This window comes from Stylophora pistillata, chromosome 14, assembly GCF_964205215.1.
Source record: "Stylophora pistillata chromosome 14, jaStyPist1.2, whole genome shotgun sequence".
In the NCBI taxonomy this organism is placed as follows: Eukaryota; Metazoa; Cnidaria; class Anthozoa; order Scleractinia; family Pocilloporidae; genus Stylophora; species Stylophora pistillata.
Window position 1 is genome coordinate 14,255,506 of NC_142532.1, and position 15,534 is coordinate 14,271,039.

General features: G+C 38.6%; 1 protein-coding gene across 6 annotated transcripts in view; it reads right to left on the reverse strand.

Moving 5' to 3' along the window:
* The window catches only part of LOC111334195 (uncharacterized), a 43,286-nt gene that overhangs the window by 11,181 nt on the left and 16,571 nt on the right, over positions 1-15,534 (reverse strand). For 3 of the 6 annotated variants that reach the window (XM_088744543.1, XM_088744544.1, XM_088744545.1), the window contains 7 exons: positions 15,082-15,118; positions 3,598-6,054; positions 2,994-3,103; positions 2,576-2,631; positions 2,144-2,289; positions 1,298-1,615; positions 184-495 (listed from right to left, as the gene is read on the reverse strand). In XM_088744543.1, the coding sequence (XP_088600669.1) occupies positions 184-495; positions 1,298-1,615; positions 2,144-2,289; positions 2,576-2,631; positions 2,994-3,103; positions 3,598-6,054; positions 15,082-15,118 (3,436 nt within the window). Of the gene's footprint in view, positions 1-183; positions 496-1,297; positions 1,616-2,143; positions 2,290-2,575; positions 2,632-2,993; positions 3,104-3,597; positions 6,055-10,129; positions 11,080-15,081; positions 15,119-15,261; positions 15,520-15,534 lie in introns of those variants that run through there. The other 3 variants (XM_088744546.1, XM_088744542.1, XM_088744541.1) reach the window with 3 other exon arrangements.

Sequence of the window (15,534 nt, forward strand, 5' to 3'; positions counted from 1 at the left end):
CCTAAGAATGACAAAGGAAGTTGAAATTGAGGAACAGGTCCTTAATTCAGCTTCGAAATGCGCCATTTGAAACACACCCTCCTATCCCGCCCTCTTGAGGAATGGGGGGGGGGGGGGGGGCGTGGTCGTATCTCCAGGATTTTGTATCTTATCTTATTAATTTACATGGTAATTTTTTCTCACCGTCCTCTTGTGTCCGTTCAAAGATTGCATCCGACAATGGCCCGTCACCCTTGATTGTAAAAGCGCTGACTTTAATCTGATATGACGTGAACTTTAGCAGGTTTGTAATCAGAATCCAGGTGCTATTTGGTCCAGTCTGGTAGATACGCGTAACGACGTCTTCGTATCCATTGGGATCCAGGTTAGTGTAATGAACGTGGTAACCCAATAGAATTCCATGGATAAACTGTTTGGGGATCGGAGACCATTCAACGTAAATGGTTGTACTGCTTTTGTTGCTGGCTTTTACATCCGACGGCGATGAACTGGGCTCTATAAAGAACATTAAATGAAGAAGATTTGACGTCGTGAGAGTCACTCGATCTGCGTGGAAAACTTAATTCATGAATATGCTATTTGTTTAGTTAACGTGGATTTTCCCCCACAAGCCATGTTACACAGAATATTCACACAGATTTAAGGTTTTCTATGTAATAATAGTCTTCATCGATCAAGTATAGGATTGCAAATCTTACAATTCGCATTGCTCTACTCACAAACACGTGGTTTTTTCTTTCGTCGTATGACGTCTATCAAATTTCCAGTCCTTTTGCCACGAGAGCGCCTAACACTTAACATAAATTCCTCGCGGAAAAAACGGAATTTCACTTCCTAACACTTTCAGGCAGGATGTGATGAATTTACTGGTAAACACCGCAAAGCACACCGCCATATCAATGGTTACTGACAAGAAGTAAAGTCAACAGCCTACCAAACCCGTCTAACGCGCAATAAAATGAAACGCATTTAACCACACAAGTAATCTGAACAGTGCTATTTAAGAAAAAGAGGAAAATTTACGCTTCATTACTATTTTTTGTCTTCTCTGAAATTTAAAATATAATCTATTTAAGACAAAAAATAGATCTTTAAATGACATAGTTAATACGTTGTTCATAAATTAAGCTGACTATGCAAGAAAGGATGACAACCAAGATAACTGATGAGCGATGGGGAGACCATCCTAGTTACTATAAGTACATGAAATTGTAGACTGTTCAACTTCTCTATAATGTTTTACAGAAATGATTTGACAAGAGGGGCACTCAAATAAGATGTGGTAATCAGTGCTTACTGTCTTGATCTGTTCTTGTTCCAATTGGTGCACTGTCCACTCCAACCCCTCGATGATTGACACCTGCCATTCTAAACTGGTACTTGGTGAACTTCTCCAGGTTAGTCACATGTGATGACAGCTTTTCCCCGCCAATTACCTTCTTCCATAGCATTGCTCCTTGTTTCTCTAACTTATCACTTCCTACCTTCCAGAAAGTAATTCTGTATTCCAGAATAGGCCCATTGGAATACTCATTTGGAATTGGTAGCCATGTTAAAAGAACTGAAGTGGAGCTTGAGTTAGTGGCGGTGATTTTGACTGGAGCAATAATTGGGACTAAAAAGATAGCGGAAACTGTTAAGGTTTATTATAGTGAGCTGATTATTATTTTGAATTCATTCATGGCAAAAATTTAAATAAAACGGCTCCCCAGGAATAGCCCTTATGCGAGCATGATTATATAAATTGCGTTTCATATTTCCCTAAAGGTCATTTTATTCAACTTTTTTTTTAAACTTTCCTCTTTCTTGTTGTTTACACGTGACGTGCTTACTGTTTTTATCTGTGTGGTTCTGTGGCAATAAAATAAGTGTTTTATTTTCGTTTTGCCTCGTTCTTAAGTTGAAGAGAGCACTGAAGCGCGGAATTAAAAGGTCTGAGGCTCGTTTCCTCATGTGGACTCAAAAAATAACAATAAAAGAAAACATCTTTTGATATTTTTCTCCTGATCTCAAACTAACCATCTTTCTTATTCTGTTTTTGGGAATAGCTTTTGAGCAAAGTTCAGCAGTCTGCAATGTGAATATTAGCTGAAGCTGAGAATAAATGTGGGTAACTGCTATTCGGAAAGTCCATAACCCTTACCATCTGGTGAAGTGAGATTTACAGGAGAGACCGTTAGGGTTTCTTCTATTTTTCCTTCAACTTGGATAGCGTCTTGAAGAGCGGCAATTCCTTGGTAGTATTGGTGAAATAAGTTGACAGAGAATTCTACAATGACGCTTCCCTTTCTGAATCAAAAAACAGTAAATGAGAAGAGACGAAGAAATGGATCGAAAGACCAATAAAACGAGGACGAAAAATACGAGAGGACAAGGAAACATATCCACGACTGACTAACCGGAAGAGATTTGAATTTCAACGAAAAGGTCAGAGTGATAAAATTGTTTTTCTGCCATCAGCTTTAACGTCATTAAATTTTGGCTTTCGAGCCTGAACATGTTTAAATGTCAGTTGAGGTATTTTCAATTTCTGGCGTTTCACAAAAGAAAGTTAAAACAACGTTGGGTTTCTTACCTGAAGTTGAAATCTCCAATATTAGATACTGCCTTTTCTCCCATAATCTCTTTAATCTAAAGGAAAGCATCGATGAAGAAGTGTTGTTTTGTTAAATTTACTTTCGTTTTTCCTTTTACCTCTTTGAAGCGTTTTTCTTGCCTTGCATCAGCCAAATGTAAAAGAAGATAAAATATGACTTCAACTAGTATAGGGAATGCGTCTTAACCTCACTCGACAGTGGCAGATCCAGACCTTGAGCGTTTTTGTTTGTGTGTGTTCACCTGCCGGCTTTTCTACCCTCTGCGTTAGTTTTTTTTTTAACCCAGAATAAGGGGGCCCCGAGCCCTCCGGATCCCTCCCCTAGATACGCCACTGCTTGAAGCTAACACAGCCAAAACTATGGAATGGTATAACGATGTGACATTCAGAAACTTACCCCAAACTGGATTTTTAGCGTCAGAAAATCAAACTTCCGGCCCTTCCCAGCAGCTAAACTTGGGTCCCATTTCTCAGACGTCAAGTTTATTGTTATCTTGAAAACAATATCTGAGGAAATAGTTTCTAGTATAATAGGTGTTTTTTTTTATATGAAATAATGGTTCTCAAGCACGAGTTATATCAGAATAAGCGTGGGGTGGATTTTTAGCTATCAACCTAATCACGTATAGGGAAGATAGTTTTCAAAGTCTTGCCACAGTCATGCGTAAAGTTTCAAAGTGAATTTGTTCAACTTTTCTGGGCAGATTGTAACTCTTAAGTGTATGATATAATAACTGAAGGTACTAGCAATCGAACCTTGGTAATGCCGTTACCCCTTGACAATATAAAATGGTCCTGCAGAAGTAACGTAACTGACAAAGTGATACTAAGTTTCCCAAAACAAGAAAGTAAAATCACATCACAGCCTTATTCGCAGTCCTTTTATAGGTAATGTAGAACGCTTTTGGAGTGACACATACTTTAATTTTTGGAATTCATATTTGAATCAGAAGTGACAATTGAGTTTTATCAAATAACACGTAGGAAAAAGGAAAACGTACCTGGACATTTTTGCGTATTACATGACTTGGACTCAATACTTGGACCCTGGCTACTGCAATTTCTTCCTCCGTGAACAGGAGACGGATTGGTGCAGGTGCGTCTCCTTATGAGCTTGCCTCCGCCGCAGGTCCGTGTACACGACTCAAATCCACTCCACTCGCTGTATCCACCATGAACAGGACAAGGGAACGTGTTACATGATTGTACGTCTATCCCAGGACCAAGAATCGAACAATTTTGCCCACCGTGTTTAGGAACAGGATTGTTACACTGCCGAGTGCGACTATGTTTTCCAACGTTACATGATTTGGTACATTTAGTGAAGTTAGACCACTCGCTATATCCGCCATCTATAGGACACGGTATCAAATAACAGCTTTCAACATCGATGTCCAAACCATACTGAGAGCAGTTTCTACCACCAAATTGTGGTGCTGGATTGGAACATTGCCTAGTTCTCCGATGAGTGCCAATGCCACAGCTCGTCGAACATTGGCTAAACGCAGACCATTGCGTGTAGCCGCCGTGTATTGGGCAAGGGTACTCGTTACATGCTCTTATTTCTACAGCTGGTCCAATTTTTGAGCAATTCTCGCCCCGATGTTGAGGTGCAGGACTGGAACAGTTTCTTGTTCTATACATGGTGCCATTACCACACGACAGCGTGCACTGCGTAAAGTTTCCCCACTGTGTGTAACCGCCGCGTACGGGACAAGGAAAAACATTACAAGGTTGAACATCTATTGGGGCCCCTAACGAAGAGCAGTTTTTTCCATTATAGCGGGGCTGCGGATTGGTACAATTTCTAAATCGTGACATTGTCCCATTTCCGCAACTCTTACTACACGCACTGAAATTGGACCACGTCGAGTAACTTCCGTGAACTGGGCAAGGGAATGCATTGCAACTTCGAACCTCTTTCGAGTGTCCTAACAATGAACAATTTTTTCCGCCATGCTTTGGCGTAGGATTTGAACAGTTTCGTGTTCGTACCATTGTTCCATGACCACAACTTTTAGAGCACCTGCTAAAATTTGACCACGAAGAGTAGTTTCCATGAACAGGACAAGGGAAGGTGTTGCAACTGCGCACTTCCTTTAGAGGTCCAAGCGCAGAACAGCTTTTACCGCCATGTTGTGGAACAGGATTTGAACATAATCTAGTTCTTGTCTTTTTCCCATTTCCACAGCTTTTGCTGCAAACGCTAAAAAGTGACCATGAAGAAAAATTGCCATGTATCGGACAAGAAAATGCGTTGCAACTTTTTGTCTCCTTTGGGGGGCCCAAGCGAGAGCAATCCATGCCTCCGTGTTTCGGCTCAGGATTTGAACAATTTCTCGTTCTTTCCACTGTACCATTACCGCAACTTTTACTACACACACTGAAGTTTGACCAAGATGAATAATTACCATCAATCGGACACGGAAAAACGTTGCAGTTTCTAATTTCTATCGCTGGACCATGCAGAGAACAATTCCCTCCATCAGATGAAGGTGGATTGGTGCACTGTCTCGTTCGTTTCATTGTACCATTAGCACAGCTTTTGCTACAAGCACTAAACCTTGACCATGGAGAATAGGGGCACAGATGAATATTACAAACTGTTATGTCGATTGTTTTTCCATCACACTCCTTTCCGCCATGCATAGGAATAGGATTAGTACAGGATCGCGTTCTGTTTTTAATTCCAACTCCGCAAGACTGACTACATTCACCCCATCTCGTCCATTGCGTATAGCCACCATTTATTGGGCAATGTTGGGTATTGCATAGCCTTGTCTCTTCATATGCTCCAAAACTCGAACAATTATGTCCTCCTCGACTCGGCTCGGGATTAGAACATGTTCTAGTTCTCTCCTGAAGGCCTTTTCCGCATGTTCTCGTACATTTACTGAATTTTGTCCACTCGCTAAAGCCCCCGTGGATGGGGCAAAACGTAATGTTGCAAATGGCAATTTCTATATTTGATCCTAAGTGTGAACAGTCCTTCCCACCATATTTAGGTTGTGGACTGGTGCAACTTCGAGTTCTCTGTCTCGTTCCATTTCCGCAAGAAACTGTGCATTGTGAAAATTCCGTCCATTTACCATACCCTCCATTTATGGGACAAGGTTGTGCATTGCACTCTTCAACTTCTATAGCCAATCCTAGACTAGTACAATTTCTACCACCGAGTTCTGGCTCCGGATTTGAACAAGTCCTATTTCGTTTCTTGATCCCGCCACCACAGGTCTTGCTACAATTTCCAAAGACCGACCATTGTGAATAGCCTCCGTTCAGCGGACATTCCTGTAGAAAGCACGACTTTGCTTCCTCAGAGTGTCCAATGGAAGAACAGTTGAGACCGCGGTTTATCGGTGATGGTTGGCTACAGTTCCTTGTCCGTTTCATCGTGCCATTACCACAAGATACTGAACAAGGGCTGAAATCAGACCACTCACTGTAATTTCCATCCACTAAAAGGAAGAGAGAATTTCGTTCATTTTGCACGAGTAAGCTTTTATATGAAGGTGTAGTCTGATCATCCGGGTGAGTGTAGTCCTGAGAAGGACTGTTGTCGGTGGTAGTGACTGACGTTTCGACAACCTGTGCGGAAGTCATCATCAGAGTCAAGTGAATGATTGTTGTCAGTAGAATGTTCTTATTCCAGTTTGTGTGAAATGATTGGTTGGTTTTGCCGTGATGTTATTGGCTGTAAGACTCAAGTGACGTAAGTCGGTCGTGATTGGTCTGTTTCGATCTGTCGGTTTATCATCTGTCGGTTTCATCTATCGGTATCATCTATCGAGCGGTCGGTTTATCAGTTATCTTCTGTTTAGTATTCTACAACCTTTTATAGATAATTTGATTTAATCAAATGGGTTGTTGATGTAAGTTCGCCACAGCTGACGTTTCGAATATTGTCGAAGGTCTAACGCTCGAAAATTTCAGCTTTGGAAACTGCTCACGGTGGCCAATTTGCATTATCAACTCGGATTGTAAAACCAATTTATCTTGCAACGAGCCCTCCACAGAAGCAGCAGCGCAGTTTCTTTAGAAACTGACCCCGTTTAAGAAAAATCTTCTACCCCGTTTGCTTTGCAAAGTGTGTAAAGGTTTTAGAGAATGGATTAATTTTAATGATGTTACTAGTTAAACTGTGTAACTTAATGAGTCTTTAACAGAAACTCAGTGTGAAACAATGTAACCATATCTAAACAATGAAAAAAAAAATCCACCAGCACATAAAAAACTCACAATTATCAGTAAAACGCAAAAACGGTTTTATACGTTTGTTCTGACCGCTCAATTCTGTCCGGTCAATCAATTATCATCTTTTTAGTATTCGTTGACATATTTTCCAACAAAGCAGATAAGAGAGATACGAGGTAGGTAAGCCGTAGTTGACAGGGTTGGTTTAGGCGAGTTTCCCAACCTAAACAAGAGACCTTCCTTACAAAGCTCACAGAACAACAGAGCGACGACAAAACAAAAATCTATAACATATGAATGAATGAAAACACATCAAATAGGTAAGAAAAAGGAACACAGTTGGTTTTATGGCGTCACACCTGTGAATCAAAGAGTAAATTTTCCAGGTTACCATGCTGCTTTTAAAGAAAAATGTACAGAACAAAACTGAGTGGAGTAAACCATTTTTTCCAAGAAATTCCAGATATATTTCTGACGGAATTGAGTTCCAGACCCTCAGTGGGATACTGTTGCGCACGGATGACCCATGAAACATGATGGTGACCAAAGCGCTAGCTCGAGAGACGGGCAAAGCTCACGCGAGTAGTTGCTCCACATTAAATCTTAATACAATATCTTCCCATACAGCAATAGCAATGTTGACCTTGGGAATGATTTCGGAATGAATATTGCACTTGATTTGCCTTCTCCATAATAATGGCTAGGTAAAGCTGTTGGATGTATTTAGGACTTTAGATGTTGATATATGATGTGATGCAACTAATCATGCTCTGAAGTGATCTTCCCCGTAGAGCGGATTACTTTCAGTCACATAATGATCTCGTTGGTGTTTTTGTTTTTTAGTCTAATCAAGGTAACTTTACTTTACTTTACTTTATATTTTTATTTAGATACGGTAAATCTATTAGATAAAATAATAATATTATTACAATCTATTATTACAATTACAATCTACTTTAATCTATATAAACATGATCTAAAATGTAAAAGTGAAATAGAAAAAATAAAGGTGATTTTGCTTGCCGCAATTCAAGGGACAAGCTATTCCAGATAACCGCACCGTTATAGCTAAAGCTATTTTTCAGGAAATTAGTGCGGGGCAATGGAACAGCTAGTTTGTTTTCAGAGTTCCTTAGATTATGAGGAGGATCATATTTAGTGAAAAGAGAACCAAGATAGTCGGCGCAAGACCCTGTATAGATTTATAGACCATGGTGGCCACTTGTATTTGTCGCTGAGTATCTAACCGTCTCCAGTTAAGTTGCCCAAAAAGAGGATCAGCACTTGTGTCATAACTGAAGAAGGTCACAATACGGGCAGCCCGGTTTTGCAACTTTTGGAGCTTATTCGAAAGACCCTTGTTACAATGCCCCCAGACCTCGCTGCAGTAATTAAAGTACGGTTGAACTAATACATTGAAAACAGACTCAAGCGTGATTCGGTTAACAAAAGGCCTACAACGTTTAAATGCTCCAATGCCCGATGCGATTTTCTTGGCTATTTTTTCAATGTGCATATTCCAAGAAAGGTTTTCGTCTATATGCACACCCAGAGATTTAACTGAGCTAACTTGTTTAATTATGTCACCACCTATGATTAGTTTAGGGGAAGTATCGTAGGTACCTATCCTTTGCCGCGATCCAATCAACATGAATTCAGTTTTAGATGAATTTAGAGTCAATTTGTTTGCAGTGAGCCATCTATTAACATTGGATAGGTCGTGATTCATAACATCATGAATCATTTCTATGTTGTTACTGGCAAAGGTCAGGTGAGTATCGTCGGCATACATACGAGCAACTGAGTTAGAAAGGCAATTAGGAAGATCATTTATGATCACGGTTAGATACTCAGCGACAAATACAAGTGGCCACCATGGTCTATAAATCTATACATGAGCAATTAGGAAAATCATTTATGATCATTTATAAAACAAAAAGCAAAGGTCCTAGAATTGTTCCTTGCGGAATTCCACAAGTGAGAACTTGACTAATTGAGAGCGAACCATTTACGAAACATTGTTGATTGCGATTATCTAGGTATGAGCTAAACCATTCATAAGCGATACCGCGGATACCATATTCGAATAATTTAGACATAAGAATTGTATGGTCAAAGGTATCAAAAGCCTTTTTCAGGTAGAGAAAAACAACTGCACTTATACTGCCTTTCTCAATGTTGAAGCCCCATGTTGTTTGTGGCCTCCAACAAGGCAGTAACAGTTGAATGGAGCGAACGAAAACCAGATTGTTGGCTGGAAATCAAATTGTTTTCGGTGAGATAACCGTAAACGTGGTCGTAAATGATACGCTCAAACACCTTAGCTACTATAGGGACGATAGAAATTGGGCGATAATTGTTTAAGTCGGAGTGATCTTCCTCTTTGAAAAGTGGAATAACCTTTGCGCATTTCCATTCCTGAGGGAAAACACCTCATCTGATGGACTGATTAAAAATAGAACACACAGGATAAGTTATCAGATCGGCGCACTCCCTTAGAAGTCGCGAAGATACCTTTCACAAGGTTATCTAAGCCAACGCTCCAGAGAATTAGAATTAAGTGTAAACGAATAAGCACATTGTCTGGCTAAAGTGTCTGAGGTATTAATAATGTATCAAGGGCTTAAGTTGTCCGTGTAAAATGTAGGACATGAAGTTATTGTCAGGTTGACCTTCTCGAAAGAACGAGTTATTTTCACTTATGTTATAGTGTTCTTGGTGTTTTTCAGTACAGTTCAATCAAAGCTTTATGCGCTAACTTTCGTGATTATTACCAACAAAAATAAAAGGGTATCTAGACTGTCTGGCTTAAGTAAATGAGGTGTTAAAAAATTTGAAGTAATATTGAGTCAATAGAGTAATAGCATTAATTTCTAAGGGAAGATGAACCATAACAAGCGCAGCGCTGATTAGAGACAGTTATAATGACCCAAGTTAAAATCAAGTTTATACTTTTTTTTTCTCCCTTTGTTTGCACAGTCTCCCCAGCATTTTCACAAATTTCCTTATTCGAGCTGAAGGTTCTCTTATATAAAAGCAGAAATTGATCTTGAAGAATACAAAAACAAAAAAAAAGCGAAAAAAAAAGAAAAAAAACTCAGCAATGGTCTATGCAGCATTTGATGAATGAAAACTTTCACAGTTATACATTCACCTGCTTACCCCACCATTTACACGTTTTAAATGCAGAAAAGCTAACTTTCATTAAATTTACATTGGTGACTTACGATTACAAACACCTTCACTGAACAACGCAAAGAGAAGGTTTTTGTAAACTAAAGAAGTTTATTTGGATAATTTTTCATTAAGATGATGAACGAAACAAAAGAACTCACCAACCTGACCGAATTTTGAACACCCTGCACAGTAGGTCGTCGGATACGGTGTGGTTCCAAATGGCAAATTCGTCAACCATCAATTTCGTGTTTTTCTTTTTCGCATGGCTTGCTCCTAAAATCTGTCGCGATGCTTTATCGTCTTCCAGAGGCATAGCCTCTTCACTTTTGTTTACGACCTTAACTAAAGAACAGTTAAAATAAATCCTCAAACTACCGGCTCTGTTGTCCCATTTGAGTGCAATGTGATTCCAGTCGTCGCTGTTCCATTCTCGCATCCAATAGAGCTTACGATTCAAAGAGTTAGCGCTGAATCCTATGTTCTTTTTGAGACTCCTTCGCGTCCAAATCGTAAAACCTCGAGAAAAACGATGCTGTCCCAACTGTAGAATTACTCTGTTGTTTTGAAAGTTTGAAATTTTGAGCCAGAAAGCGATTGTAAAGTCGGATCGACATGTCTCAGGCTCGTTAATGCACGAACCTGATGATAAAACGCCGAAGTCTACCCAGGAATTATTCCCCGAAATCTCCAGAGCAGCACCAACGATGCCAGAGATGATATTAAAACTTCCCCTTAAGCGGCCTTCGTTATAACCGGTATAATCGATGACAGTTCTGTTGGAAATTTCTTCGAAGGGCCAGTAATGTACGGTATTTTTGTACCATTCAGTGGCTTTGACGGATAACAGGGAAAATAAAAGCTTCAACGAAGATAAGATTTTCATCTTGCTCGGTCAAACAGCGCTATCAACGATACTACGCTAAGAAAAACCTTTCAACACTCAGAGCTAAATTATTTAAAGTGACTTCCGTATTGTTATGCAAATAAAAAAGATTGTCATTCTGAAAGCTCACAGACAGGTTCGGTTAAGGAGGAAATGCTTCACAGTTTTTCTGGAGCTTGCTAAAGATATTCTTCAACTCACTTCATCAATTCGCGCTTGTTCACTAAAACACTGGTTGAAACGAGATTTTGTCGTGATTTAACCTTTTCAAATATCCAAACTTTAAAATATACCTGCACCACTTCTTGTATGTGTAAACTTTTAATAACATTGTGCTTACAGGTGCAGCTATTTATGTAAACAATGCAAAAGTTATTGTATGAACCACTCATCAGCTTAGCTTACAGTCGAAAAGCGTAAAATTTTACTGAACAGTAATTCCGTCTACCTTAACCCTTAGAATAGTCTCTATGTATTACATGGCAAAAGAAGCTTAAGATCAATTTTTAAGCTCTTTAAACGGCATGAGAAAGATAACTTCAAGAGAGAGGAAATACGAAGAAAGAAATGACCCCCAACTGACCAAAACTCCGCTTTGTTTTATTATTATGCGGAAGTGTGAAGAGTTCATGGTTTTGTTTTGGCGCCCGTGTAAAATTAAACAGAACTTTTAAATTTTCATCTTCTCTTATTTAGAATTTGTTATCCGTTATTGGGTTGAAAGAGCATATGCAAACTTCAAGTTCTTCATTTTGTGATAAGATGAGATTAATTAAAGATCTCCACTCTCAGTTGATAACAGAAATAATTCCCGTGACTGAATCTTGAAAATTCCAGAAACATACTGAGCTTATCCCAAAGCGATGAATTTGATATAGTAGCTAATGAATCGAGGTTATGTGATGTTTCAGCAGGATCACATGACTTTTCTATTTTGCTACGACATGTGCTATTGAGTTTGGATAAAGCATAGCTCTATGTCGCGATTGTAAAATGATTATTCAGTGACAATGGCACTACATCTCTAGCGTGCTTGAATGAAAGCTCGCTCACAGTGGCAGTCTACAAATCATGGGGATTGATTTTGGCGAATTTTAGACAATCGTTAGACGTGTTTTACGTCTAATTGAAATAAAAAAAGACTAAACTGCATACTCCACGATTCCAAATCTATTTTTCAGAATATGTTTTTGCTATGTGAAATCAAGGAAGGAAAACGGACTGTAGGAATTAAAATCGACAAAATTCAGACAATCTTTGGACGTGCTTTGCGTCCAGAATAAAGGACTTTATAGATTCGCCAAAATTTTATGATTCATCGTGAGAATGTTGTTTTGCTATGTAAACCAAAAACAGGAAAAGTGCGCAGTTCAAGTTCAAACATTAGTGAAGCATGCTTATTTCTGGAAGCGCAAAAATGACATTTATTTGCATTCGTAACGAATTGCTTACGGATTGGGCCGGGCAAACATATATCTTTTGGTGACAACAAGAAATCAAATTTTGAGGAGGGGTGCGAATTTTAGAATTTAGAGAGCTGAATCATTAAAATAGCCGTCTGAGATAATTTTGTTGGGTAAACTCATTCACTTCAGTAAATTTGTCGAAATGTTCTTTTAAATCAAATTATTTTGCTTCTGAGACTGAGGATTTTCTTGGCAGAGAATAGCATCGAATGATCGATGGACTCAAGAAAAAAGATTTTTTATTAAGATGTTTGCAGTTTCTGTCAAAAAGGAGCATTTTAAATGTTGACAAAAGATGACAAAAATCACGAAAACTATCTTTCTTGATTAGAAAGATGAATTCAAAATTCATCCGTTCTGATGTGATATTTCTTATTTCTTATTTGTTATTTTTAAAAATGCTCGACAAGCTTATCTAAGCTACTACGTGTTCATCGGACTAAAATCCCTTCATTGAAACAATACGTACGTGCTATCGATATTCTGAAGAAATTTTCAGCATCACTATTGATCATTTTCGACACAGGTTGGAAATGGAAAAAACTGAAAGAAGGCAATGAAAAACTTTGAAAGTTTGTCTTATAGAATCAGTCCCAAAATACCCAGTAATAATACTTAGATGATTCCTCTATCTTAATCACAGCTAGATGCTGAAAACAAGATAAAAAGATAGTACATGATTTAACGGATAATAAAGTAACACCCTTGTCTGTGATATTTACTCTTATGGTGCTGAACTGAATGTTCAATATTCACCCGTTGTTGCCACGAGAAGATGAAATTTTATCATTTTCTTTATTCAATAATACAGCTTGTTATCGGACTACTGGTATGGATAACTTTATATTCGACCCTGATAATTCTCAGAGCAAATAACGGTAAGAACGAGTTTTTACTGGTAAACATAGCTATGTGAATGAAGGAGATAAGATACCATTTTATGCCTTTTTCGATAATGAGTTTTCATTGGTGTTATTCGCTCAATCTGTTATAATTTTTTTTTGTTTTTTGTCATGCGACTTTGGCCATCTTCTGGGTACAAACCTGTCTGAAATTTAATTATTTGTTTTGTTTTAATTCTTTGTTTTGTTTCAACATACAAAATGGCCACGATCAGGAGGGCGAAAACGTTTCATTTGGACACAGACCCCCTCCAAGTAACACTAATCAGATTTTTCATTTGTACGGTTGAGCCCGCCTACCGTCCACAGAGATGGGATAAATCGTCTACTGTAATCGACCGGTCACACTCATTGCGCTTTAATACGAACAAAATACCTGCGAATACACCTTTTATTTCTCTTGCTATCTTTTTTCGCTCTCTAACAGGATGATAGGGCTCCGTTGCAAGTGATCGTGGCGCTGTTGACGGATAACACTGGGTTTGTCCTATTTTCAGAATAAAAACGCCGTTGGCGAGTTTATCCGGCGGCGTGTACTAAAGTCGTTGCTATGGTTCGGTTTTTTTTTTTTTTAGGCTCCATTTGTTAATGTTCATCCTTCATTTCGGTAAATAACTTGTCCTCAGTTCTTTTTATATTTACCCAGCCTTGAGATAATTTCTGCGCATACAAATCATCTGTGGAACTTTTAATTACGAGGCATTTTGTCGCCGCCACACTGATTCAGCGCTCGTGAATATTTGCAACTTTGATGTTTAAATTTTGAATTGAATATCAGATTTAGAGTACAACCACGTATTTGTCTAAATGAGAAACGTTTGGAAACGCTTCAAAAAAAACCTGTTAACTTCCGAAAGAAAGACAACTTTGTAACGTCAGAGTTCATGAAAGGTTTCTCTGCCAATCCAGCTCACATCATCCCATTTTTACACTCAAAACTTCATTTCTAGTGACATGAATTCAAATTAGGATAAGATTGAACGTTTTACATAGGTTTTTGCGCCTAAGGTTTGGAAGTTTTGGCTTCTGTCTACTGCTAAAGGACCGCTTCTAACCATTAAATTCAGCGGCTTATTTACTTGGCTTAGAGAACGCAGACAAAAGATATTAGTAAACACACTTGTCTAGTTCTTTTTGTTCAAGTCCCTGTGGCCAACCCACATCGAAAATTTTGCATTCGCTTGATGAGATTGTTCTCACGGGAGCAGGGATGGTTATCTGTACATTCGTAATCCTGTTCGCTATACATAGTGTTTACTTAATTAACTTCTATTTACGCAAAGGCGTGTATACATGCTTTTAACGCAGCTAGGTTTACATAAAGTTTTTGAAAATTTCTTATATTGAAATGAACATTTTCGTTCTTTGGGACTCATGCAAGAAACTGATTCAAGTTTTTCAAATTATGTGCAAGCGGTTATCACTGATTCCGCAATTTTCTTCGCGCGAAATTTTCATCTCACGATATTGTGGTTTGCTTAGTATTTTCTTCATCCTTAATTTCAGTCATTCAAGTATACAGTGACATCAAAGTGCCTTCGCTTTTGCTTAAATTTTCCATTGACTTAAAAGAGAAACTACTGAGCCAGAGGACCGCTTGAATTCTAGATTAAGAGCCCATCAGTGAAATCGCTCCATGAAGACAGATGTATCACTGACCCTGCTAAAATATTTCAGATGTAGTTTGAAGTATATTATGGATATACGGTACTAGTAGTCGAGAGCAAAAAGACCCCTCCAGCTGTTTCCTACTTGTAAAAGTTAAACGGAATTCTGTTGATTTTCTCTAATTGGTCCACGCTATCTTTTGCTTAAACTTCGTTAAGTTACGTCTTTCTGTTTAAAGTAAAATTAAATTAGTACCTTGCAAGTGATGAAGCTTGCTTCCATCGCTCGCAACCTAAAAGAGAGGGAAAACAAAGATGCAACATGACTCCTTTAGCTTCCCATTGGCTATATACGATAGATATTTTCGTTATTTACCTCCAGGTTTACAAAAGCTGTTATTACTATCTTAAATTTTTAAGTTGCCAATATCTTTACCTTTTCTCGAGCGTCTACCTGTTGGACGCAAACGCTGAGGATTTGAAGAACTACAATCAGTGATGCTCGCATGGGAACCGAGGTGATAGCGTGTTCACTTCAGGGATTAAATTTTCAGCTTGTCATATAAGAATGATTGGAAAAAATATGGTTCTTCTCATAAGTACACGCGATCGGAAATAAATGTTGACAGGGTAGAATTACTGTTTTGCTGTTAACAGATACTCCAACGAAATCTCATTCCATTTGTTAAACAAACTCTACGAGAAGTAG